The 23,859-nt window shown below is 58.7% G+C and overlaps 4 protein-coding genes across 7 annotated transcripts; 1 reads left to right on the top strand and 3 right to left on the bottom strand.

Moving 5' to 3' along the window:
* Positions 1-1,014: 1,014 nt before the first annotated feature.
* On the bottom strand, positions 1,015-7,138 carry LOC107324585 (V-type proton ATPase catalytic subunit A-like). Its single transcript, XM_015884730.2, has 14 exons — positions 6,813-7,138; positions 6,617-6,745; positions 5,702-5,916; positions 5,335-5,472; positions 4,934-5,085; positions 4,201-4,363; positions 3,952-4,060; positions 3,747-3,869; positions 3,543-3,657; positions 3,413-3,476; positions 2,999-3,202; positions 2,493-2,587; positions 1,958-2,129; positions 1,015-1,556 (listed from the first exon to the last, which is right to left on the bottom strand). Exons 1-14 carry the CDS (start codon positions 6,871-6,873, stop codon positions 1,464-1,466), a joined length of 1,833 nt encoding a protein of 610 aa, XP_015740216.1. The 5' UTR covers positions 6,874-7,138; the 3' UTR covers positions 1,015-1,463.
* A 327-nt stretch (positions 7,139-7,465) lies between these two features.
* PFDN2 (prefoldin subunit 2) lies at positions 7,466-10,624 on the bottom strand. Its single transcript, XM_015884654.1, has 4 exons — positions 10,553-10,624; positions 10,364-10,425; positions 8,022-8,145; positions 7,466-7,937 (listed from the first exon to the last, which is right to left on the bottom strand). The coding sequence occupies exons 1-4, from the start codon at positions 10,622-10,624 to the stop codon at positions 7,764-7,766; spliced, it is 432 nt and encodes a 143-aa protein (XP_015740140.1). The 3' UTR covers positions 7,466-7,763.
* A 1,412-nt stretch (positions 10,625-12,036) lies between these two features.
* On the top strand, positions 12,037-14,392 carry NIT1 (nitrilase 1). Of its 4 annotated transcripts, XM_015884699.1 has the most exons (6): positions 12,040-12,546; positions 12,628-12,876; positions 13,311-13,414; positions 13,484-13,617; positions 13,698-13,823; positions 13,898-14,392. In XM_015884699.1, exons 1-6 carry the CDS (start codon positions 12,284-12,286, stop codon positions 14,174-14,176), a joined length of 1,155 nt encoding a protein of 384 aa, XP_015740185.1. In that variant the 5' UTR covers positions 12,040-12,283; the 3' UTR covers positions 14,177-14,392. The 4 variants fall into 4 exon arrangements, with proteins under 4 accessions (XP_015740184.1, XP_015740185.1, XP_015740186.1 ...); XM_015884698.2 differs by having other exon boundaries at positions 12,037-12,546; positions 13,311-13,617; XM_015884701.2 differs by having other exon boundaries at positions 12,046-12,876.
* On the bottom strand, positions 14,297-23,627 carry DEDD (death effector domain containing). The gene is made up of 5 exons (XM_015884702.2): positions 22,586-23,627; positions 18,475-18,819; positions 16,553-16,660; positions 15,779-15,925; positions 14,297-15,686 (listed from the first exon to the last, which is right to left on the bottom strand). The coding sequence occupies exons 2-5, from the start codon at positions 18,797-18,799 to the stop codon at positions 15,310-15,312; spliced, it is 957 nt and encodes a 318-aa protein (XP_015740188.1). The 5' UTR covers positions 18,800-18,819; positions 22,586-23,627; the 3' UTR covers positions 14,297-15,309.
* Positions 23,628-23,859: the final 232 nt, after the last annotated feature.

Raw genomic sequence — 23,859 nt, 5'->3', positions numbered from 1 at the left:
TGGGTTGAATATGAGCCAGCAGTGTGCACAAGTGGCCAATAGAACCAATGGCATCCTGGCTTGGGTCAGGAATGGGGAGCATCACTAGGGAAGTCATCCTGCCCCTGAACTCAGCATTGGTGAGGTCCCACCTTGAGTTCTGTGTTCAGTTTTGGGCACATCAGCACAGAAAGGACGTGGAGGTGCTGGAGCAGGTCCAGAGAAGGGCAATGAGGCTTGGGAAGGGCTTGGAGAATCAGCCCTATGAGGAGAGGCTGAAGGAGCTGGTGCTGTTTAGTCTGGGGAAAAGGAGGCTGAGGGGAGACCTGACTGATCTCCTCCAGTACCTGAAAGGTGCTGCACCAGCAGAGCGGGGCTGGGCTCTTCTGACAGGGGACAGAATGAGGGGAAATGGCCTCAAGTTGCACCAGGGTGGGTTTAGGTTGGAGATCAGGACAAGATGCTTTACAGAAGGGGTTGTTCAGCACTGGGAGGTGGCTGAGTCCCCATCCCGGGCTGTGTTTAACCACCGTCTGGATGCGAAGCTCGGGGCTGGTAGAGCTGGGGGAGGACGGCTGCGTCGTGACTCTTAATTTAAATGGCTTTTCCAACCTGCGAGATTCTACAATTCTATTCTACGATTCGATGCTACGATCGGCCACAAAGAGGCAGCAGAGACTGCGGGGAGAAGAACTGCTGGGGATGGAGGATTCCTTTGGTCTCTCCTTGGGCACAGAAGAGAAAGATGGAAGTGGGGAGAAGGAGGCGTTCAATGAACAAAGTTCAATGTTCAATGAACGAAGTTCAGTGTTTTGAGGGGCGGGGGGGGGGAGAAACAAGCAAAGAAAAACTTGGCCAACTCCAGGAAAGCTGCAAAGTGCTCGTGAATGTCTGTAAAATGGCATCAAATGGATGTTGCTTTTCACTTTCGCCTGTGCCCATTGCGTTCTTTCTAAACACTCATGTACCAAAATCTAACGACCAGGTGAGTGCATTGATAAGGAAAGCACTGATAAGGAAAGCCAGACGCCGTCGTCATCAACACCAAATACCATTAATACCATGACAGCACTGAACAAAACAGCTGCCGCTCTGAGACAGAGCCTGACCAAACCTCTGAGATACACCAGTACAAAATACTCGTGTTTAAGGGAAAGGAACGTGGTAGAGGAAGGTAACAGCCCACACGGCTGCTTTAAACCCGTCTCAATGACTCAGTTAAGGAGCAGGGCACCGAGGTGGTAAACAAAGGATTGATTGCAGACTGAGTGGGGACTGGCTGGATGCGGCTCCAGGCTGCCGGTCCATGACCCTGCTGGCAGCTGGGGGTTGGAACTGGATCATCATTGTGGTTCTTTGCAAACCAGGCCATTCCATGAGGACACATGGACCCCAAGGGCAGATCCCAGTGTAGGTGAGGGGTGGTTTATTGGGGCAGAGGTTTATTGGAGTGAGGGGGGTTATTGGAGCAAAGGGTCCAATGCTCAGTCTTCCAGGTTGCGGAAGGCTGCCTGCATGTCCTCGTTGAGCTGTGTGAAGGCAGCTGTGATGTTGGCTTCACCGTCCTTCACAGGATCCTGGTTGGGGGGAGGGCAGCATCAGTGTCACTCTGGGTGTCCCCTGACTCCCCATGAGTGACCTCTTAACTTGTTATAAATGCCTCCTAACCCCCTATAAGTGTACTCCCAAATCCCTATAAGTGACCCCTATAAGCATCCCCCATCACCCTATGTGTGACCCTCTGTAAGTGTCCCCCAGCCCCCTACAAGTGACCCCTCCAGCTCCCTACAGGTGTCCCACACATTCCCTATAAGTGACTCCCTATAAGCATCCCCCAACCCCAATAAGTGACATCCTACAGGTGTCCCCAGATTTCTTGTAAGTGTCCCCCAACCCCCCTATACGTCCCCCCAGACCCCCCATTAATACCCCCCAGCTCCCCATAAGTGACCCTCCCCCTCCCCCTTGGAATTCCCACCATGAATTTCATAGTGCTCAGCCGGTGCAGGATGTCCCCAAGGTTCTCACGGATGGCAGCCCAGGTGACACGGCGCTCACCACCCCCGGTGGCCTCCACGGCGTGTCGGGCGAGCTCATAGAAAGTGATGATGTTGTGCAGCATCTTCACTGTCTTGTAGAAGGGGCAGAACCTGGGGGGCGGTGGGGGGACCCCAAGGGGACACAGGGGTGGTGCGGGGGTGTGGGGACATGGAGATGTTATGGGGATAGGGATGTGGGAACGGGGAGACGTGGGTTTGGTGTGGGGATAAGGGGGTGGTATAGGGGCAGGGGGGTGTCCTGGTGATATGGATGTGGAACATGGGTGTGGGGGGTGCCACGAGGACAGGGGGATGGCATGGGGATTTGGGGACACAGGATGGGATGGGGACAACATGGGGTCATCGAGGTGGCTTCGGGTTGTGGAGGTGGTGTGGGGATGTGGGGGTGCTGTAGGGACATGGCAGTGGCACAGGGACGCCATGGGGACACAAGGGTACATGGAGACACGGTACCTGTCATAGGAAGAGTAGCTGTTCTGCTGTAGGAAGTCATCCTTGAGGAGTTTGGCCACCTCCAGTGTCACCTTGTCAGCCTCAGCAAGGGACGCCTGTGAGGAAGGCAGCATCCCCATGCTGTGGATCTCGTCCCCACACCACAGCTCTCCTCCCCATCCCTTTCCATCCCCATCCCCTTCCCCATACTATCTCCATCCCCAACCCATCCCTGTCCTATTCCCGTCTCATGCCACCTCTATCCCGTTTCCATCCCATCCCCATCCCAATTCAATCCCATACAATTCTAAACCAATCTCATCCCCCTCCCAATCCCCAGCCCCTTCCCCATCCCCCCCCCCATCCCATTCAAATCCCCCTCCCCTCCCCACCTCATCCTCACCACATCCTTATCCCAATCCCCAACCGCAGCCACTTCCACCCCACCTCAATCCCAATTCCCACCACATCCCCACGCCACCCCACCCCACTCCCACCCAATCCTATTCCCACCCTCCCGCCCCCACCTTCCCTACGAGCTGCACAATCTCCGCAAGGTCCTCCTCTTCCTGCAGGATCTCTTTGGCCCGGGTGCGCAGCGTGGGGAACTCGGGGTACAGCTGCTCATAGTGGGGCTCCAGTGCCCGCAAATATTTGCTGTAACTGATCAGCCAGTTGACAGAGGGGAAGTGTTTGCGTTGTGCCAACTTCTTATCCAGGCCCCAGAAAACCTGTGGGACCATTGGGGTAGGGGGGGGTTGGCATGGGGATCCATAGGGGATCCATGGGAACCCAAATATGGGACCAATGAGAAACCCCAAATATGGGATCTGTGAGAACCCCAATTACGGGAGCCACGAGGAAAACAAAACAGAACATCCATGGGAGACCCAAGAATCCCAAATACGGGATCCCTGCAGAACACCCAACGTGGGGCTCACCTGCACGATTCCCAGCGTGGCTGAGGTGACAGGGTCAGAGAAGTCCCCTCCGGGCGGTGACACCCTGTGGGGCGCAGCACACTCAGTGTGTTGGGGTGGCTCCGTGTTGTCCCCTCCTGGTGACACTCACGCTCCAACGATGCTGACACTGCCCTCGCGGAGTGGGGACCCCAGGCAGCGCACCCGCCCCGCACGCTCATAGAAGGATGCCAGGCGAGCGCCCAGGTACGCGGGGTACCCGCTGTCTGTGGGGCAGGGAGTGGCACGGTAACGCCAGCGCCCGCAGCCGGCGACACCGACACCAGGGCGATGCTGGGGATGCTTGGTTCCTCACCCGCCGGCATCTCAGCCAAGCGCCCCGAAATCTCTCGCAGCGCCTCGGCCCAGCGGGAGGTGGAGTCAGCCATCATGCTGACATTGAGACCCATGTCGCGGAAGTACTCGGACAGCGTGATGCCTGCGGTGGGGCAGGGAGGGGATGTGGGGTGGCACCACTGGCAGAGCTGCTGCTGGCACCGTCACCGTCCCCTGTTCCCTACCGGTGTAGATGGAGGCCTCACGGGCAGCCACCGGCATGTTGGAGGTGTTGGCCACCAGCGTGGTGCGCTTCATGATGCTCTCCGTCCTCCCATCCACCTCCATGGTGAGCTGCGGGAGGCACCACTTTGAGCATCAGCATTGGCCCCGCTGAGCCCTCTGAGGGCAGCCCTGTTGGCACCACCTGGCCCGCTGCCCCCCCCCGCTGTCCCTCCGCTGTCCCCCCACTGCCCCCATGTTGCCACACTCACCTCAGGGAAGTCCCGCAGCACCTCAGACATCTCGTTGCCACGCTCCCCGCAGCCCACGTAGACGATGATGTCGCTGTTGGAATACTTGGACAGGGACTGGGAGATGACGGTTTTGCCGCAGCCGAAAGCCCCGGGGATGGCCGTGGTGCCACCCTGCACACACCTGGGGACAGACCCTGCCATGGCCGCTCCCTGCCCACACCCGTTCCCATCCCCAACTCCATCCTGCCCCCATCTGTCCCCATAGCGACCTCCATCCCCACTTTGTCTGCTCTCCCTCATCTCTGTCCTCCTTGTCCCCTATCCCATACCCTGCTCCCAATGCTGTCCATCACCCACTTCTATTCCCAGATCAATCCCATATTCCTGTTCCCTCTTCTCACGTCCCCCATCCCATCACCATTCTCTGTCCTCACTCCTCTCCCTCTCCCCGTTACCACCCCCACTGTTGTTCCTGTTCTTTACCCCCATCCCCCAATCCCTACCCGCATCCCTTATTCACGTCCCCAGTTCCCACCTATCCAAGCCCACCATCCTCATCCCCCAAGCCCTCCAACCCACATCCCCACTTCCATCCCCATCCCAATCCATATCCACTTCCCATTCCCATCCACATTTCATTTCATCTCCACCAAATTTCATTCCAGTCCCGTCTTCATCCCCCCCCCCCATTCCAATCCCACTCCCATCCCCCTCTTATTCCATTTCCATCTCATCGTATCCCAATCCCTACGGGAAGAGCGCATCCAGCACACGCTGTCCGGTCAGCAGGGGGTGATTTGCCACCAGTTTCTCCACCACGGGCCGGGTCTGTCTCACCGGCCACACCTGCATCATGGTCAGTTTCTCGGTCGCACCCTCGAAGTCCAGCTCCAGCACCACATCCTTGGGGACGTTTGGGGACATGTAGAAGCCACAGAACCTTGGGGTGCCACCACCCCATTCTCGAGGGCATTTGGGGACGGCAGGATGCCACCACCGTGTCCTCAGGGGCATTTGTGGGGCAACACCGTAGGAGGACACCAGCCCACCCCCACCACGTCTCAGGGACACGCAGGAAGCCATCACTCCACTGCCGTGCCCTTGGGGACAGCAGCGCCGTGCAATGCCACCACCACATCAGCCACCCCTCACCGAGACGCTGTAGTGTCCCGGCGGTGCGATGTGGGTGACGGTGCCGCGGCAGCGGGGGGGCACCATGATCTTGTGCTGGATGAGGGAGTTCTCTGTCACTGTCCCATAGATGTCCCCACCGGTGACGTGGCTGCCAACCTGGGATGTGGCGACCATGAGTGTACCCGGGCGGCAGTGGGAGTGGGCAGCCCCCGCAGTGTGAGCAGAGGGGTGCTCCCACGTTCCCACCTGGATGCTCTTGGCTGAAGACAAAATCCCCACGTCCCACTGGTGACCCCACGTTCCCACCTGGATGCTCTCGCCAACGACAGCGTCCCCATATCCCTAAGCTCTGTCCACGTCCCTGCGTGCCCCCCAAATTCCTCACCTGGATGCTCTTGCTGGGCACAAAGTCCCAGGTGATGTGTCGCGGCAGCGCGGGGACGTTGACCCCCCGCGGGATGTAGATGCTCCCCGTCAGCTCCGCGATGTCCCGCAGAGGGCGCTGGATGCCGTCGAAGATGGAGCCCAGGATGCCGGGACCGAGCTCCACCGAGAGCGGCTGACCCGTACGCACCACCGGGTCCCCAACACGCACCCCCGCTGTGAGGTGAGCTCAGGAGACGGCAGACGGAGCAGGAAGGGGGCGCGAGGTGGGGGATGTGGGGTAGGGACAGGGACAGGGATAGGGATAGGGATAGGGATAGGGATAGGGATAGGGATAGGGATAGGGATAGGGATAGGGATAGGGACAGGGACAGGGATAGGGATAGGGATAGGGATAGGGATAGGGACAGGGATAGGGATAGGGATAGGGATAGGGACTGGGACAGGGATAGGGATAGGGACAGGAGGTGGGGAACGGAGGTTGGGAACGTGGGTGATGGGGAGAAGGATGTGAATGGGGGATGTGGGGATGAAGACGGGATTGGAACCACAGAGACGGGAGATGAGGACAAGGAAACCAGAGGGGACAGAGGCACTCAAAGACAGAAGGGGACGGGCCATGGGAACGGGAATGGGGAGAGTGGGTGAGACTGGGACAGGTGGGGGAGCACAGAGAGATTGGGATAGAAAAGGGGATGAGGGAACTGGAGGGGACAAAGTCAGAGAGGAGACAGGACGGGGATGGGAAGAAAGAGAGGATGGGGGGACGGGAGGGGATGGGGTCACTGGAGGGATCGGGAGTGATGAGAGGGGACAGGAAGGGACCAGGTTACTCACAGAAGGGAACCATGTCACTGGAGGGGTCGGGGGAACAGGAGTCGGGAGGAGACAAGGACAGGCACGGCCACAAGGATACAGGTCTCCTCGTACACCTGCAGCGTGGCCATGTCCCCCTCCAGCCGGATGATCTCCGCCACCAGCTCCGCGTGTCCCACACGCACCAGTTCGTACATGGCCGCCCCCGCCATGCGCGAGGCCAGCACCACTGCAGGGACATCGTGTCACCCCGTCTGCCCCCAGAGCTGCCCCCCACCCCCAGCACGCAGCCGTACCGGGCCCCGACACGCCGTGCACGGTGCCCAGCTGGCTCTCCTTCTCAGCGTCCCCCTCCATGGTGAAGGTACTGATGGCAGAGCTGGTGGCTCCCACGTTATATGGGGACAGTCACCGCAGGGGGCTGGGGGGGACCGGCTGCACCCAGCGTCGTGTGGGTGCGGGCTGTGTACAGTCAACACGTCCCCTCCTGTCCCTGCCCCACACCGGCACACACCAGCACCCAACCGGCTCCTGTGGACAGGGGACAACCCCGTGTCCCCTCCCGCTGCTCTCCCCACAATGCCCCACACCCACAGGGGGGTCGTGTCCCCTTTCCCCCCCACCAACACCAGCCCTGGGGCCACACAACCCCCCCGTAACATAAAGACATGGCCCCATGTCCCCGTGCTATTACCAGCATCATCCCCACACCCCGTTGTCCCTGTGTCCCCCATGCCACCCCCAGCACCTCCATCACCCCATGCCCCCAAATCCCCCAGTACCAGCCCATGTCTCTGCATCCCCACACTGCTGTGTGTGCCCCCAGCATCCCCATGTCCCCTTGTCCCCCCCCAGTGCCAGCCCTATTGACCCCCTCATGAGCTGCCCACATCCCCTTTGCCAAAGGAACACACTTTTGGAAGAGAAACAGCACAAGATGGACACAGGATCCAAGCGGGGACAACGTCCTGGTGGCTTTTTGTCCCCTGCACCCCCAGCAGAAGTGACACCTTTGTGTGCCCCTCCCCCACAGCCCAGGGCACAGCAGGGACGTGGTGCAGGAAGGAGGCGGCCACCAGCAGCCATGGGGCAGCTCAAGGGCGTCCTCAAAGTGCCACCGCTATCACCGCCCTCAGTGCCACCTCCCAGGGCTCTGCCCCGTAACTAGAGAACACTTGTGACCCAAAATCCCCACATCTATTCAACAAAATCACTCAACGAGGGCAGGGGGCAGCAGGGGGACAAGGCTACGACACCAGGACGCCGGCAGTGCCGCCCTTGCCCCCCTCGGTGCCGTCCTTGGGGGGCTGCCGGGGGTCATCCTCGCCCACCAGGCGGATGTTGTGCTTCTCACGGAACTCGTTCAGCTCGCGGCCTTTGCTCTGCAGCTGCTGGCTCAACGACTCGATGATTTTGCTGATCTGGGAGGAGAGAGAGGAGGGGCTTTAGGGGCTTTATGGGAGGGAGCGGAGGGGTCTGTGGGTGCCGGGGGGGTTTGGAGTTACCTGCTCTCGGTTGCCCTCGAGTGCGGGCAGCACCTCCTTGACAGTGCGCTCCACCAGGATGCCCCCCACCATGCGGTAACACTTCCGTGTGGGATCCACCTCCCGCAGCGTCTCAATCACGAGGCTGTTGGGGGGGGGGGGGTCCGTCAGCCCCCGTCAACCCTGCAGCGCTCCCAGCGTTCAACCAGATCCCTCGTTTCATCACAGCGTCGCTCCCACCACTCCTCATATGTTTCCTCCTCCATCCAGGGAGGCCCCCCCCCCCATGCAAGCCCCGCCACACCCCAGTGTCAGCTCCTATCCTCCAACCAATACGCCCTCCACATCCTCCCCAAGTCACCCCCCCATACTCGATGACCCCCCCCCACATCCTCACTGTCCCCCCTCATATCCCCAACGTGCCCCGACACATCAGTGTCTCCTCATCCTGGTGTCCCTCACACACCCAGTGACACCCCAGCGTCCCCCCCCCCCCGTACTGTCCCCCCCCACCTTCCACACACCCATTTCCATCCCCCCACATCCCCCCCCCTTACAACGTCCCTCACACACCCATCCCACTGACACCCACACCCCCGCTGGTTCCCCCTATCCCAATGCCTCCCCCATTCACTGTTACCACCCCCCCTCCATATCCCTTTGCCAACCCCCATCTTTCTCCCAGCCCACGCCCTTACACCCCCATTACCCTCCCATTCCCTTCAGTATCCCCCCAAACCCATTCTGCTGCCCACCCCTCCTTGGTACCCAATGTCCTCCGTGCCCCCCCCCATTCCCTTGCTTGCCCCTATTCCATAAACGTCCCCCGTTTTTTTTTCCCCCCCTTTTTTTTTCCCCCCTCACCCATTTGCCCAGGTGCCCCCAACCACTGCTTACCCATATCCCCGTACCCCCAACATGTCCCCATACCCCCCCATGTCCCCACAACTGGGCCCCATTGTCCCCACACCCCATGTCCCCCACTCCACTGTCCCCACACCCCCCCCCATATCCCCGTACCCCTCATGTCCCCGGCTACCCCACCCAAAGACCCCATGTCCCCATACCCCCCCCCGTTCCCCATACCCCCCCATTGTCCCCACACCCCCCCCCCAATATCCCCGTACCCCCCCCATTGCCCCCCTAACCCCAAGTCCCCACACCCCCCATATCCCATACCCCCCATGTCCCCACAATCCCCCCAAGCTCCCGCTTACCCCCCATATCCCATACCGCGCGCCATGTCCCCACACACACCCCATGTCCCCAATGCCCTCCCATGTCCCCACACCCCTACTATTCCCCGCATGACCTCCTCCCATGTCTCATAATGCCAACATCCCCCACGCACCCCCCATTCTTGTTATACTTCTCCCATGTTCCCCGTACCCCCCATATCCCCATACCCCCCACGTCCCCACACCCCCATGTCCCCGTACCCCCCCCCATATCCCTGTAGCCTCCCATGTCCCCATACCCCCCCATATCCCTGTAGCCTCCCATGTCCCACACCCCCCATGACCCCAAATACCCTCCCCTAGTTGTTCCCCCCACACCCCCATGACCCATAACCCCCCTACTGGCCCCATGTCACCATAACCCATATCCCCGTACACCCCCCTCCCATGTCCCCATTAACCCCTCCCATGTCCCCATACACCCCCATATCACCGTTACTCCCCCCAATGTCCCCACACCCCCATGGACCCCATGTCTCCATACCCCCCCCCATATTCCATTACCCATGTAAACCCCTACCCCCATATCTCCACACCCCCATCCCCACATGCCTCCATGTCCCCACACCTCCCCATAGCCCCATACCCCCCATGTCCCTGTACCCCCCTCATATCCCCACACCCCCCCCATATCCCCACACCCTCCCCATGTCTCCCATTACACCCCCATACACATGTACCTCCCTCATGTCCCACACCCCCCCATGACCCCATGTCCCCATACCCCCCATATTTCCCTACCCCCATGTTCCCCCTTATAGCCCCCCATGTCCCCAGTCTCCATACCCCATATCCCATACCCCCCACGCCCCCCCATATCCCATACACCCCCATATCCCCGTACCGCCCCCATGACCCCCAACCCCCCATATCTCCACACCCCCCCAATATTCCCCCACCACGCCTCCCATGTCCCCACACCCCCCCCCCATATCCCGTACCCCCCCCATGCCCCTACACCCCTCCCGCGTGTCCCCACGCCCCCCCTATATCCACCACCCCATATTCCCCACACCCCATATCCCCACAACCCCCCCATAATCCCATAACCCCACATTCCCATCCCCCTAACCCCAGCCCCACCCCCCCCCCCCCCGTCCCGTTACCCCCCGATGTCCCCCCCACCCGTGTTCGTTGAGCTCCAGCTCAGCTCCGCCGCCTGTTGGGACGCCAGGCCGCCGCTGTTCCTGTCGTAAACCGGTTTGAACGAGCCAACCACCTGCTCAAACAACCACACAACCACAACCACCGGGGATGTCACCGCTGGGATCCCGGGATCGTCCCTCTGTCCGTCCCCAAACCCCGCCCCGCCACCTGTTCCGCCGTCCAGCGCCTTCCCGCCCGGCCCCGCTGCTCCGGGCCGCCCCTTTCGCGCTGTTCCGCCATTTTCCCCCTCCACCGTTTTTGCGTCTCTTCCGGCGCACACCGGAAACTGGGCAGCCTCTCTTCCGGCGCAGAGCGACAGCGAGTAAAGCTCTTCCGGTGTATACAGGAAACACCATGGAAGCCATCTTGGTTATGGCTCAAAACCCGGCAGCGGTGGCTATATGGTGAGGTAGTGCCGGCCGCCATCTTGTTGTGGCAGGGACTTTGCCCATTGACCCCTCATCTGTCACGCCTCCCGCCTCGGTGCGGGGCCGCGAGAACGATATTGTACGGGCCGGGGGGGGATACAGGGTTCTGGAGAAATCCTGTGGGCAATGGGAAGAGAGAATCAAAGTGGGCATTTAAGGGCAGTTGGAAGGTTATCATAATAGGGGGGTGATTTGAAGGTTGTTGGGGTTCTATGGGGTGTTTGAAGGGTGTTGGGGGTTCTATGGGGTTGTTTGAAGGGTGTTTAGGGGCGATGGCGAAGCAGTATGGGGGCGTTCATAGGGCAATGTGTGGCCAGTATGAGAGGGTTTAAGGGCAATGTCGGGGCAGTTATGGGAGGAGTTTGTAGCGGCAATCGTGAGGGTCATGTATATGGGGGTTCTATGCGGGCAATGTGGGGCAGTATGGAGGGTTCTATGGGCAATGTGGGGCAGTATGGAGGGTTCTAAAGGGCCAATAGTGGGGCCAGATATGGACGGGCATTAGGGCAATGGGGGCAGAAATGGAGGGTTTCTAAGGGAAGTGGGGCAGTATGGAGGGTTCTAAGGGCATGTGGGGCAGTATGGAGGGTTGTAAGGGCAATGTGGGGCAGTATGGAGGGTTCTAAGGGCAATGTGGGGCAGTATGGAGGTCTAAGGCAATGTGAGCAGGAATGGAGGCGGTTCTAAGGGGCAATGTGGGGCGGTATGAGGGTTCTAAGGGGCAATTGTGAGGGCAGTCACTGCTAGGTCTGTCAAGGGCAATGTGGGGCAGAATGAGAGGCGTTGTCAAGGGCCAATGTGGGGCACGAATGGGAGTGTTCTAAGGCAGGATGTGAGGCGCAGAATGAGGGTTCTAAGGGCAATGTGGGGCGAGGAATTGGAGGGTTCTAGAGTGGGCAATTGTGGGGCAGAATGGGATGAGTTTTGCTAAGAGGGCAATTGTTGGGGGCAGAATGGAGGGTTCTAAGGGCCAATGTGGGGCAGAAATGGAGGGCGTTTTCTAAGGGCAAGAGCCTGTGAAGAAGCAGTATGGAGGGTTTCTGAGGGCAATGTGGTACGCAGAAATGCGAGGGTTCCTAAGCCGCAACACAATGTGACGGCGAGTATGGAGGGTTCTATGTGAGCAATGTGGGGCCAGTATGGCACGTGGCTAATACTAAGGGCGCAATGTGGGGCAGGAATGGAGGTTCTAAGGCAATGTGACGGCAGTGATGGAGGGTTTTCTATGCGGCAATGTGGGGCAGTATGGAGGGGTTGTACAGGCAGTGTGGGGCAGCTGGGGTGTGGGTTGGGGTTGAGGGCAAGCTGGTGCATTCTAGAGGCAAGTCATGGTGGTCCTGAGATGGTTAGGGGTGGTTAGGGTATGAGGAGGGACATGGGGGCACTGTGAGGCACTTTGGTGGGGTCCTGGGGCTGCCTGGGAGCTGTTAGGTGCTCCAAGAGGCAACATGGGGCTGCATAGGGGCAGTCTATGGGGCTACCTGGGGGCAGTCTATGGCTTGGAGGCCGTCTGGAGGTGTTGGGTCAGTTTGGGAGGGGTGCTAGGAGCAACATGGGGCAGCTTGGAAGCGGGTTGAGGGGCAGCCTGAGAGTCCTGGGGACAAACTGGGGGTGTCCTGGGGCAGTTTTGGCTTTGAAGAGGGGCTCACTCTGTGCCCCCCTACCCAGGCTGAGCGCGGTGCTGCGGCTCCCACTGCACCGCTTGTGCCCGCGCCCCCCGCACGCACTAGGCAGGTACTCACAGATGGGAGGCAGTGGCTGGGGACAGACCACCGCGGTGCCCCATCCCCTGGGCTGACCGGTCCCGTGTCACAGCCACCGAGCCATGACGGCGTCCCTTGGACCGAAGCCGCTGGTGGCTGTGGGCCAGGTGACCTCCACCCCTGACAAGGAGCAGAACTTCAACAGCTGCTCGGCGCTGGTGCGGGCGGCAGCACAAAGGGGAGCCTGCATTGTGTTCCTCCCTGAAGGCTTCGACTACATCGGCCGCGACTCTGCACAAACACTCAGCCTGGCCGAGAGCCTGGACGGTGAGCTGATGGCACGCTACTGCGCGCTGGCCAGGTAATGGTGCCGTGGGGATGCTCGGGGTGGCACCGCTCATCGTGGCGACGTTGCTCATCATGGCGACGTTGCTCATCATGGTGACGTTGCTCATCGTGGTGACGTTAGTCATCATGGCAACACTGCTTGTCCTGGTGACGTTGTTCATCATGGTGACGTTACTCATCATGGCAATGTTGTGCATCCCGGTGACATTGCTCGTCCTGGTGACGTTGCTCGTCCTGGTGACGTTGCTCATCGTGGTGACGTTGCTCATCATGGCGACGTTGCTCATCATGGTGACGTTGCTCATCGTGGTGACGTTGCTCATCCCGCTGGTAGCCCTCACCCTGGGGCCTGTTGTCCCACTGGCTGCTTGTCCTAACGCTTCTCCCACTGGCAGTGCTGGTCCTGCTGACGCGCTTTCTTCCAGTGACCCCACGTTGCTCCCATAGGGACTGCGGTGTGTGGCTGTCCCTGGGTGGTTTCCATGAGCGCAGGGCAGACTGGTCGAGCACGCAGCGCATCTACAACTGCCACGTGCTGCTGGACCCCACAGGTGAGCCCCCCCCCAGCCCTGTCCCATTGAGGAGCCCTGTGGTGCATCCTTCTCTCTCATTGCTCGCAGGGCGCATGGCAGCAACCTACAGGAAGACCCACCTGTGTGATGTGGAGCTGGAGGGCCGCGTCACCATGAAGGAGAGCAGCTTCACCAACCCTGGCACCGAAATCGTGCCCCCCGTCAGCACTCCAGCAGGGATGGTACTGCTGATGTGCTCACTCCCCATCCTCACCCATCCCATGTCCCATGGCCGTCCTGATGTCCCCTTGTCCCCGACCAGCTCGGACTCTCCATCTGCTATGACCTGCGCTTCCCTGAAATCTCGCTGGCACTGCGTCATGCCGGTGCCGAGATCCTCACCTACCCCTCAGCCTTCACCTTCCCCACAGGCTCTGCACATTGGGAGGTGAGCATTAACCCCCCCCACTTACACACACAACCTATTTCAGGTTGACCCTCAGCCTCACTGTGTCCCTACAGGTGTTACTGCGGGCGCGTGCCATCGAGACCCAGTGCTACGTGGTGGCAGCAGCGCAGACGGGTCAGAACCACGAGAGCCGGGTGTCCTATGGCCACACGCTGGTGGCGGATCCCTGGGGGACGGTGGTGGCACAGTGCAGTGATGGACCGGGGCTGTGTTACGCTGAAATCGACCTCGAGTACCTGCGCCGCGTGCGCCGCGAGATCCCAGTGCACAGTCACCGCCGTGCTGATCTCTATGGGACTGTGGGGCTGCAGGCAGCACTCTCAGACCCATAGCGGCCCATAGCAGGGCTGTGGATCCTCTGTCTCCCAGAACACAGCTGTGAACTCACACTTGGGGCTTTATGGTTGTTCCTGGTGCTCAGGGTGTCGTTGAAGGAAAGGAGGGAGCCGTGCACTGCTGTAGATGTTTATTTCAAGAAAACCGAAAGCTACACAGGGAATATGACCGTTATATTGAAGTTTTAAAAAATACAGAAGTCACAGAAATTACACCACATTGTGCCAAAGTTGGCTGTCACCTGGAGGGGGGGGAAAGGGGAGGAAGGTACCACACATCCCCCTCCCCAGCTGTGGGGTCAGCACCCACCCCATGGCTGGGGGACAGCTTGGGGGGATGGGGAGGAAACCACAACATTGGGGGTGGAGAGGGGAATGTTCCCCCCCCCAGCCCAGGACCTTCAGAAGGGGGACAGCAGAGGTGACAGAGCCACTAGGACACAGCCATGGGGCCAACTCCCCTGCCCCACAGTTTGTCCCAGCTCATCCAGTTGCAGTGAGGACAGGACAGGCAGAGATCTCACCGCGTCCCTCAGCACTGGTTCCCCCCACCCCAACCCCAGCCCCACAGGGAGGGGGACACAAAGGCACATGGTCCTGGGGGCAGCGTGGGGCCACCACTGGAGCTGCTCCCGAGGACCCCAGAGAGGAGGCAGTGGAGCGGGGTTGGGGGGGTCAGGGCTCCAGCTTTGGGGACAACAGGGTCACCCCAGTGCCAGGCCCACAGGGACACTGACAAAAGGGCAGGAGAGGGGCACAGCTGCCCCCCAGTTCCTCCCAGTACAACCCCCTCCCATCCCAGCATCCCTCTGCCCATTGCTGACCCACCCTGGGGCAGATTTTTTTTTTTACTTTTTTTTTTTTTTTTTTAAACTTTTTTGGGTCATTTTTGCCTTTTTTTGTTTGTTTGTTTGTTTTTAAATGGATACAAAACAGAAGAGGAAAAAAAGGAAACAAAGCAAGAGAGAAAGTGACGGGACAGGAGAAGGGTGAGAGAGAAACACGTTCAGCCTCCGGTGCTCCCCGCAGCTCAGCACCCGGTGGGAGTCCAGCAGGGCTTCCAAATCTTTTTTCTTTTAGAAAATAAAAAGAACCAACAACAAAAAGAAGAGCTCGGATCCCACCGGGCGTCAGGGTGCTGTCTGCAGCATCAAGTTCCTCAGGAGTTTCTGGCGCCCGACCTCGTAATCCTCCTCATCCACATTGACCAGCAGTTTGATGGCTTCGTGGCCCACAGCTTGTTTGAGCGAGTCCGTGATGAAGACGCCCTTGAGGGCCTCCAGCAAAGAGCCGTTGATGTAATCGCGCCAGAACGCGTCGAGGTAGGTGAGCTCTGAGAATTTTATGTCACAGATGATGGAGCCCAGGTCCCGGGACTTCAGGATGGTGTTGGCTTGGTTGAAGCGTTCAAACTGGCGCTCCAGCGGGTCCTGCTTGTTGGAGAAGACGTTGCCCTGGAGCGCCGTCTCGTGCTGGCAGTACTCGGCTCGGACTCGCAAGCGAATGTCTGTGGGGAGGGGGGTGCTCAGTTTGCTGTCCCCATTCTCCTGGGGGCGTCAAGACCCCCTCAATCCCCCCACCACCTCCCCCAGGCCTTACCACATGTCTGCTTCTCCTTGGGGTCTGGAGTTGCCGACTTCCTGCGCTTGCGTTGGCTGCTGAGGAGGGCCCTGCTGCGGCCGGGCCTCTTGGTGCAGATCTGCGGCCCCGCCGAGGAGCAGCAGACCATGGGGTGCTGGGGAGGCACTGCCCACAGGACGAACGGGTGAGGAGCCAGGACTGGGGGACAGCTCAGAGCACAGACCCATTGCTGTGCACTGCCCCTGCGCTGCCCAGACCTGGAGTTCCTTCCACAGCCCACAGAGCTGCAGACCAAGGGTGGTCCCAAAAGCACCTCCCCCCCAACAGGTAGCAGAAGAGCCCCCAAGTTCTGTGGCAAACTTTAGGTACATCCTAAAGCATTGATTTAATCCTAGGGTGAACATGGAGGATTGGCCTGACTGCAGCTGCTCCCCAGAATGGGAAGGGACACCAAAACCCTCGTCTGGTTGTTCCCCAGTCGCTCAAGGTGTCACTTGAGCACTGATACAACTTGCTGTCAGCACCAGGCAGCACCCAGCCTGAATCTCTGGGATGAGGGGACAGTGACAGATGGGGAAAGGCACCTCCAATGTGAAGGGACACAGACACATCAGGGCCAGATTCAGCTGGGACAGCACTGCAGAAAGCTTGTGTGCGAGCTACGGTTTGGGGTGGGGGCAGTTCTTGGGGGGGCTCAGCCCTTGTGTTACCAGTGCCAGAGTTCACATACCAGTTTCTGCCCCATTATCAGGGAAACAGATCCCGGTGCGTTCCCAGGCCCCAGGTCCTCACCTGATTTGTGGGGGTGGCCGAGGCCGTGTTCCGCTGCACTGTGAGCCCGCGGCGTAACGTAGCGGATGGAGGTCTCCTCCAAGTACTTGTCCACCAGGTCTGGACACACTGTCACACAGGGAAGGGGGGGTCTCGTTAGGACAGACCCACAGACACGCACAGATCCCCCCGATGGCTTCCCATAGGTGATTGGCATGCCCCCATGGCATCTTTTGTAAGCACAAGAACTTCACAGCTGTTTCCTTTCCAAAACAAAGCATAACCAACAAAAGAACACCCCTAACGGTGCAGCCATGCAGGTTCCAGCCCTGGCAGTGGCAATCAAGGCCCCCCCTCACACCGCACTGCCAAGAGCTGCACCTCAGATAACCTTCTCAGGACATAAACTCATTACAGAGCTCAGAAATAACACTGTGCTGTGTGGGAAAGGTCTGTGTCCCTTTCCAAAGCTACTGGCACAGCCCTGGCTCTGCATGGACCATTCTGACACCGTCAGTACCCATGACGGCCCCGTGCCAATGCCCCCGGCCTACACCCCCAAGCTAGAATGGCAGACAGTATTATCTGTGTGACTTTGTTATCTGTATCACTTCAGAGCAGAGCTCTGAAGCTGCACAATGTGCACAGCCAGGGCTCCAAGGTCAGGCTGCTAAGGAGGAGCAGCTGTGAGCAAAGACGATGGGGGAAGCGAGACCACAGCTCCCATCCTTCCCCCAGCTCTGAGCTCACTCAGGGCTGAGGTTTTGCTACTCTGCAGAGAAACAACTCAGAAAGAGGAACAGAGATGAGGCTGCAGTGAGGAACAGCCGTGAAAGGAGGCAGGGACCTGGGCAGCACTTCCTCCAATGCATCGACCCGCTCCCCCTCAACGCAAAGCACACCGTAAACCTTGTTCAGCTGCAGCTCTTGGCACCACTTTTCTGGGCTACTGGCAGCATTTCTTAAAGCTGCTGCCACTCAAATGTGGCCGGACAGGATCTCACACCTCTGTGATTTCTGCCTCCCAGTGCAGCTCTCCAGCACACGGCAGATGCCATCGCCAGGACAGGGGTGACAGCTCTGGGTTAAAGGATACGTTGTGGCCTCTGTGTTCCTCTGTCAGCCCCCCACATCTCACCCCAGAAGCAGGGAAGGTTTCGTGCCTGCCCATACTTGTGTTCACCCCTTTCCCAAGCACTGGCATCTCAGTTGCGAGCAGAAAGCAGAGACTCAGGAGCCCAGAACTGCCAAGAAAGCAGGATTATCCTCATTTCATAAGATAAATGCAGATTTCTGAGGTTGGAGCCCATCAAAGAGGCCACCTCACCGCTCCTGCAACAAGTGAGCTCCTCCAGCTCCGTGTAAAGCTCCCCAAGTGGTAAACTGGCACAGAGCTGGGCCTACAGCTCAATGAGTGACCAAAATCCAACCGATTTACCCCAATTTGAATGGCCTGGGTAATGCTGCCCAGGTCTGCACTTAGAGAGAAAGCCGGTTGCTGAAATGGGAGAGGTTGGGGCACTCTGCTCAAAAAGCATGACCCCTTGGGACACCCCCACAATGCAATGCAGAGCAGTGGGCTCAGAGGACATCAGTCACCTCTAGAGCCTCACGTCCCCTCTGAGAAGGTGATGATGCTGCCCCTAGAGCACCTCCTTGCCCTATCCAAAGACCACTCAAAGGCATCTCCCCAAAAACAGGGTCTTTGGGCCAGAAGAAACTTTCTGTCTAAGGCCCCAGGGAGTCTCCGAAGAGGAGAAAGAGGACAATCAAAGAACCATGAGATCACAGCACAGCTGGGTGAGAAGGGATCCTACAGATCACAGAACCACGGGATCACAACAGGGTCAGGAGGCACCTCAAAGACCTCGGAACCATTGGACACCACCACCCTGCTCTGCCACCGCCCTCCTTTGGCCGCAGTCCGAGCACTGAGCACTCACCAGCCCGTCGCCTCTTGAGGGTGACGTAGGGCAGCAGGTCATGGCGCGTGATGATCCGCAGCAGCTGCAGCACCTGCCTGAAGTTGGTCTCGTCGCAGCGGCCCTGCCGCTCCAGCGCCAGCAAGAAGTCCCTGCCGCTGCGGATCATGCCCCGCTCGTAGTCGTCAATGACGTCCACAAAGAGGAAGGAGAGGACGCGCACATCGCGGTGCGTCAGGTGAGTGCCCACGATGTCGAACATGCGGTGCAGGCTGTACAGCCCGTGCTCACGGTCCCCCTGCTCCTCGGGCCAGGCCTGCGAGCGGCTGCGTTTCAGGGCTGCCATCTCTGCCCGGCACACGACTCCTGCAAGACAAAAAGATGCTATCGGGTTTGAATGCGGTCACTGTTGTTCTCTCCATGTGAAAATCCCACTCTTGGATCCTCCATATTGAATTTCCCCATCCAGGGTTGTCCCCACAGCTGTGCTGCTCTGCTCTGCCTCGGTGCAAATCTCAGCCACGAGTCCCCTCCTTCTCCGGGATCCCAAACCAGACCCTGGGGCAACAGCCTCAAACCACGCAGCCTCATTACAAGGGGCTCAAATCCTCGAGGCACCACCAGCAGCGGGACATGCAGAATGCCACCTGCAGCCCCTGTGTTCCTCCTGTCACAGCCAACACACCCTGACCTGCTCAGCTCCAGGCCCCGTCATTCCAGCTCCAGGCTCTCCCTCCCCATCCTGGCTGCTCTGTGGCCAGGGAAGCCCCAGGACGGGTGACTTGACCTCATCCAAGGCCACTCCACCTCTGGGTTTTGCTCTTTGCCATTTATCAGCGTGGTCACCCCAAGATTTAATCCGAGCATGAAATTACGCTGGGGACAAAGCTGAGTTTTCACAGCAAGAACAGCCCAACAACTCAACAACTCTGTGCTTCCGATGGGAATATATGGGAACGGTGGGAATGCAGCAGCGTTGTGCCAAGAAGCACAGTCTGAGAGCACAGCTGTCCCAGACCATCCCCACAAGCCGTTGGGAACCCAAACATCACAACCCAGCAGGAACAGTGGAAAGGAGAACGTGGATCAAAGAGCAGCACAATGGAAAGGCTGTGTGCTCTGTGTGGGGGGGCAGACTGCTCGCTGCTGGGGGGGCTCCGAGCCACATGATGGCACCACAAAGCTTTAGGATGCCCTGCTGTACAGTCCAGCCTCTGCGCGAGGCAGCCATGCACTGACTGTGGCACATCTGCACTCTAAGGTGAGCATGAGCTCCATGCTCCCAGGGGCAGCTCTCCATGTAGGAGTCAGGATGAATCCCTGCTGCAAAGAGGAGAGAGGATGAGAAGAGCATGTGGTGACAGCCACCCCAAAACCGCCTCTGATGCAGCACTGACCACTCCCATTAGGAAAGGAACATCATGCAACTTCCCCCCAGGGTTGGTCTCACCCCACAGTGCCCCCAAAGGTGGCTCCTGATAGACACTGCCAAAAAGGGGCAAAAAATCCCAATCTACCACTTAGCTCCTGTGCGGCTTCAAGCTACAACCTGGTGGCACCTGGAGAAGGAAGAGATTCCTCCAAGCTTTGCAAAAGCTCTGAGTGCAGAGAATATGAAGCCATCACAAACACTAATGGGTGTTTTTGCCATTTCGCTGCAGCCATTGGGTTTTGCAACCCAACCTATAAATACTCCAGCACTGGGAAGCAGAATCAGGGTGAGCTGCAGCTCTCCATGAAATCCTGCCCAGAAACACCAAGCTTGCTTCACCCCACACCTCCCCTCCTGGCAGGGAAGCCATAAACCTCAGTCCATGCAGAACTGGGGAGGGAAGCACCCAAATCCCAAACATCTTCAGCAACAATCCCACTTCCCTTATTTGTTTCTGGGACTTTTTAAAGCAAACTTCAAACTGCTTGTTTGTCTGCTGCATGGGTTGGGAAGGGCCAAATTGTTTCCAAGCCAAAGCAGAAATGAAGCAGATGCCATCTTTGGGTTATTTAGCACCAGTCACCCGGGAAATGCATCTCATTTCTTCTTCCAGAAGAAGAAAAGAAGTGGTTCTATGTCACACTGCTAAGGCTGAAGGAGGAGAGACTCAGCAGAAAAAGCCTCATTCTGAGTGAGGAGCCCTGAGGGGCGGCTCCTTACAGCTGCACCACCCAGAACCGCAGTGTGTTGTCACGTTTGTTTTCAGACCACTTGGAAGAGATCCCTGCCTGCCTTCCCTCCCACCCACAGGGCTGCAAGAAACCTCAGATCCTCCCAAGGAGAGGTGCCCAATGGCGAGGTCTGGGACAGCATCTGGAGGGCAGCAACTCCAGGTCACCTCCCAGCAGAGAGGTGCAGGGGCTCGGTTCCATGCACCTCTGCTGCTCTGGGGATGGTTCACTCTGCAGGGCCACCTGGGGAGCAAAGAGATGCACGTGCTACATGCCAATGTCACCCCCAGGAACTGACCCACACACACCGTGCAGGCAGGAGGAGGCTGTGGAGCATGGAAAATGATTAAAATAATTTATGGTGAACAGAACAAATGAGCTCCTGGTGCCTGCAGCGCACTCTGCAGTTGCTCACCCCAAGCCTGGCTCGTCCATCCTCCTGCTCATCCCACCGACTTCAGGGAAGTTAAATGTCCTGCCACAAAAACCGCCTCTCAGCCTCGACGCCTCACAGAAGTTGTGCAGGGAAAAGCAATAAAAATCAGTTTCCCAAGGGAGTTTTGCTGGAGAACGGCAGCCTCCCATGTCCCATCATGGTGGCACTGCGAATGGAGGCGAATGGGGACACCGAGGCAGAGCGTGTGGGTGGGGTCAGAGCTGCTCCTCCCTGTGAGGTGCAGACACCTGAGGAAGATTTGGGGCTGGAAACAAAGCGGGGCTGCCCCAGCTCCCAAATACAGCCGCCCCAAAGTGACCCAGCAGCCTGATCCTGCATGCGTCCAACATTGCACTGACCCAAACAGCAGCACAAAGGCAGGCACTGAGCTGGCAAAGCAGCTCCAGGAGGACCCCAAACAGGGCTCACAGGTACAACTCCAAATGGAATTAGGAAAACACAGTCACAGCTCCTGATAAACCAAGTGGAGAAAGGAGACTGAGCCACAGCCTCTTTCTCTGTGGGCTTTCTCACCTGTACCCCACAGTATTCTGCATCCATGTCAGGAAAACAAGCCTAAACCTATCTGTGGGTCTTGAAACGATCCCAAAAGCACAGCTCCAGAACTACAGCAAGCTGAATGGGTCCCAGCCCCACACAGAAGCACAGTCATGCTGCCATCGCTGCGAGTAGCACCAGAGGGCCACCAAAAGCACCACCCCATACCGGGTTACAGGGCTCACTGTCAGTGTCGCTGCTTGGGGAAGAACTGATTTGAGGTTGTTTTACAGTAATTAAATCCCCCTAAGCATAAGCAGCGATGCGAGGAATGCTGGAGAAGTGACAGCCAGAGGATTTCATGCGCTGCTGCAGCACGGGGCTCCTGGGACTGCACAATGTCACAGTGTGTCCCCAGGATGGGAACAGACCCCAGCAGCAAAGTGGACGCTGAGAGAGGGACTGATGCTTAAGGAGAGCCCAAAGGAGCAGCACTAAAGGCTCAGCGTGGCACACACGGCCATAGCACAGAGCAGAAGGGGTGGAACCACTCAGAACAGACACGGGCAAAGTCTGGGACAGCCGACATCTGGAAGGCACAGCCCTGCACACACACTCATTTTAGACAGAACTGAAACAAGAACCACGTGGAAAGAACCAGAACATTTAGATCTTTTTTTTTCTTTTAACCCCCTTTTTTTTCAGGAAGGAAGCCCCACACTACAGCCCCACATGCACACAGTGGTGTGCAACAGCTTCAGTCATGGAAACCTGAGCTGGAGCCAGAGCCTGGCTCATATCCAGGCACCTCAACTTGAACAATTTGGGCATTTCTAGCAGCAAAAACACACCGGGTCTGTCTGGAGGAGCCTCTTCCAGGCTTCTCCCACCAAACTTCACACCCAGACCCACAGGAGCCCAACATCGAGGACTCATCTGGACAGGACGTGACACCCAACGCCATCATTCTGCACAGCCAAGGGATGGGTGACTCATGGGCTCATTAAGAATTTAAACCCGTGCAAGAAAACTAACCTTAATGAGGAGTTCCTCTGCTCTGCGCGTATCCGCTCCGATGTGAATCCGAGCACGGATTGCTCCGAAGTCCTCTATCCCCTTTTCTCTCAGGTTTCTTCAATGCAGAGCCCCAGTGGGGCCACCTACAGCTTTACAGCGTGGCCCACGTATGGCTCTTGTCACGGGAAGCCGGTGCTGGTGGCCCTCTCTCCACGGTGGACTTTCCAGAAGTCACCAAACAGTTTATTTTTTTGTCTTTTTTTAAGCAACTTTGATGCCCAAACTTTTTCTTTTTAGATCCCTGCTTTCCTCTATAATAATTTATTGACGCCCTGAACCAACCCTGTGCTCCTTACGCTGCTCCTTCGGACATCTTCTCAATCCCAAATCCCCATTTCTCCTATAGCAGGGTAACCAAGCGAGGGGCAGGTTGGGCTGCTTTAAACCTGTTTGTTCCCCAAAAGCTCCTCCAGGAAATTGGTCTTGCTCACAAAATTTGGAAAGAAAAAAAAGAAAAGGGCCAACAAAAGGGTTCGTGGGTGGGACTACAGGCCCAGAGCCGGGCTCATGCCGCCTCCACTGCCCTCAACGACCCCCCGACGCCCTTTTAACTTAGAGAGGGGCCCCCTCGATAGCCGCCCCTCAGCACAGCGCTCCGCGTCCCCCTCTCAGCGCCCTCCCGTCGCTCCCCCGGGGCTGAGCGGCGTCCGCAGACCCACGGCGTCCAATCTCATCCCCCCCCGTACCTCAGTTTCCCCCCGAGGCCTCAGCCCCTCCCGCAGGCCCCGCCGCCGGCTCACGACGCAGCTCCGAGGGCCGGGCCCCGCTAGGCCCCCATCCCCCGGGCACTTGGCCGAGACCTCTGGAGAGCTGCCTCCCACCGCCGCAGGGCTGTGCCGAGCGGAGAGGCGGCCCAGGTAACGCCGAGGCTCCCCCTAGGCCGCCCCCGCCACGCCCGGCCCCGCGCTCCCTCCCCTCACGGCCGGGCCTCGCTCGGCGCCGCCATGTTGACTCCGTCCGCTCCTCTCCCCGCTTGCAGGCGGCTGACGGAGCGACGTCACCTCCGGCGCGACGTCACATTCCTGTCTCCCCTCCCTCCTCAAGCCCCGCCCACTTCCGGTCCACGCTTCTCCTCTCTGCCTTCACGCCCATAGGGACCGACGGGCTGTGCGGAGCCATGTTGGATACGGGCAAGCGGGCGAGCACTTCCGGAGCGAGGGGCGTTGGCTTCATCGCTATTTCAGAGCATGGCGAGCTGCCGCCATGTTGGGTGAGGGCGGGAGGGGGTGTGA

This window comes from Coturnix japonica, chromosome 25 (assembly GCF_001577835.2).
Source record: "Coturnix japonica isolate 7356 chromosome 25, Coturnix japonica 2.1, whole genome shotgun sequence".
NCBI classification, from domain to species: domain Eukaryota; kingdom Metazoa; phylum Chordata; class Aves; order Galliformes; family Phasianidae; genus Coturnix; species Coturnix japonica.
Note: the sequence above shows the minus strand (reverse complement) of the source record. Positions and strands in the feature narration are given on the sequence as shown.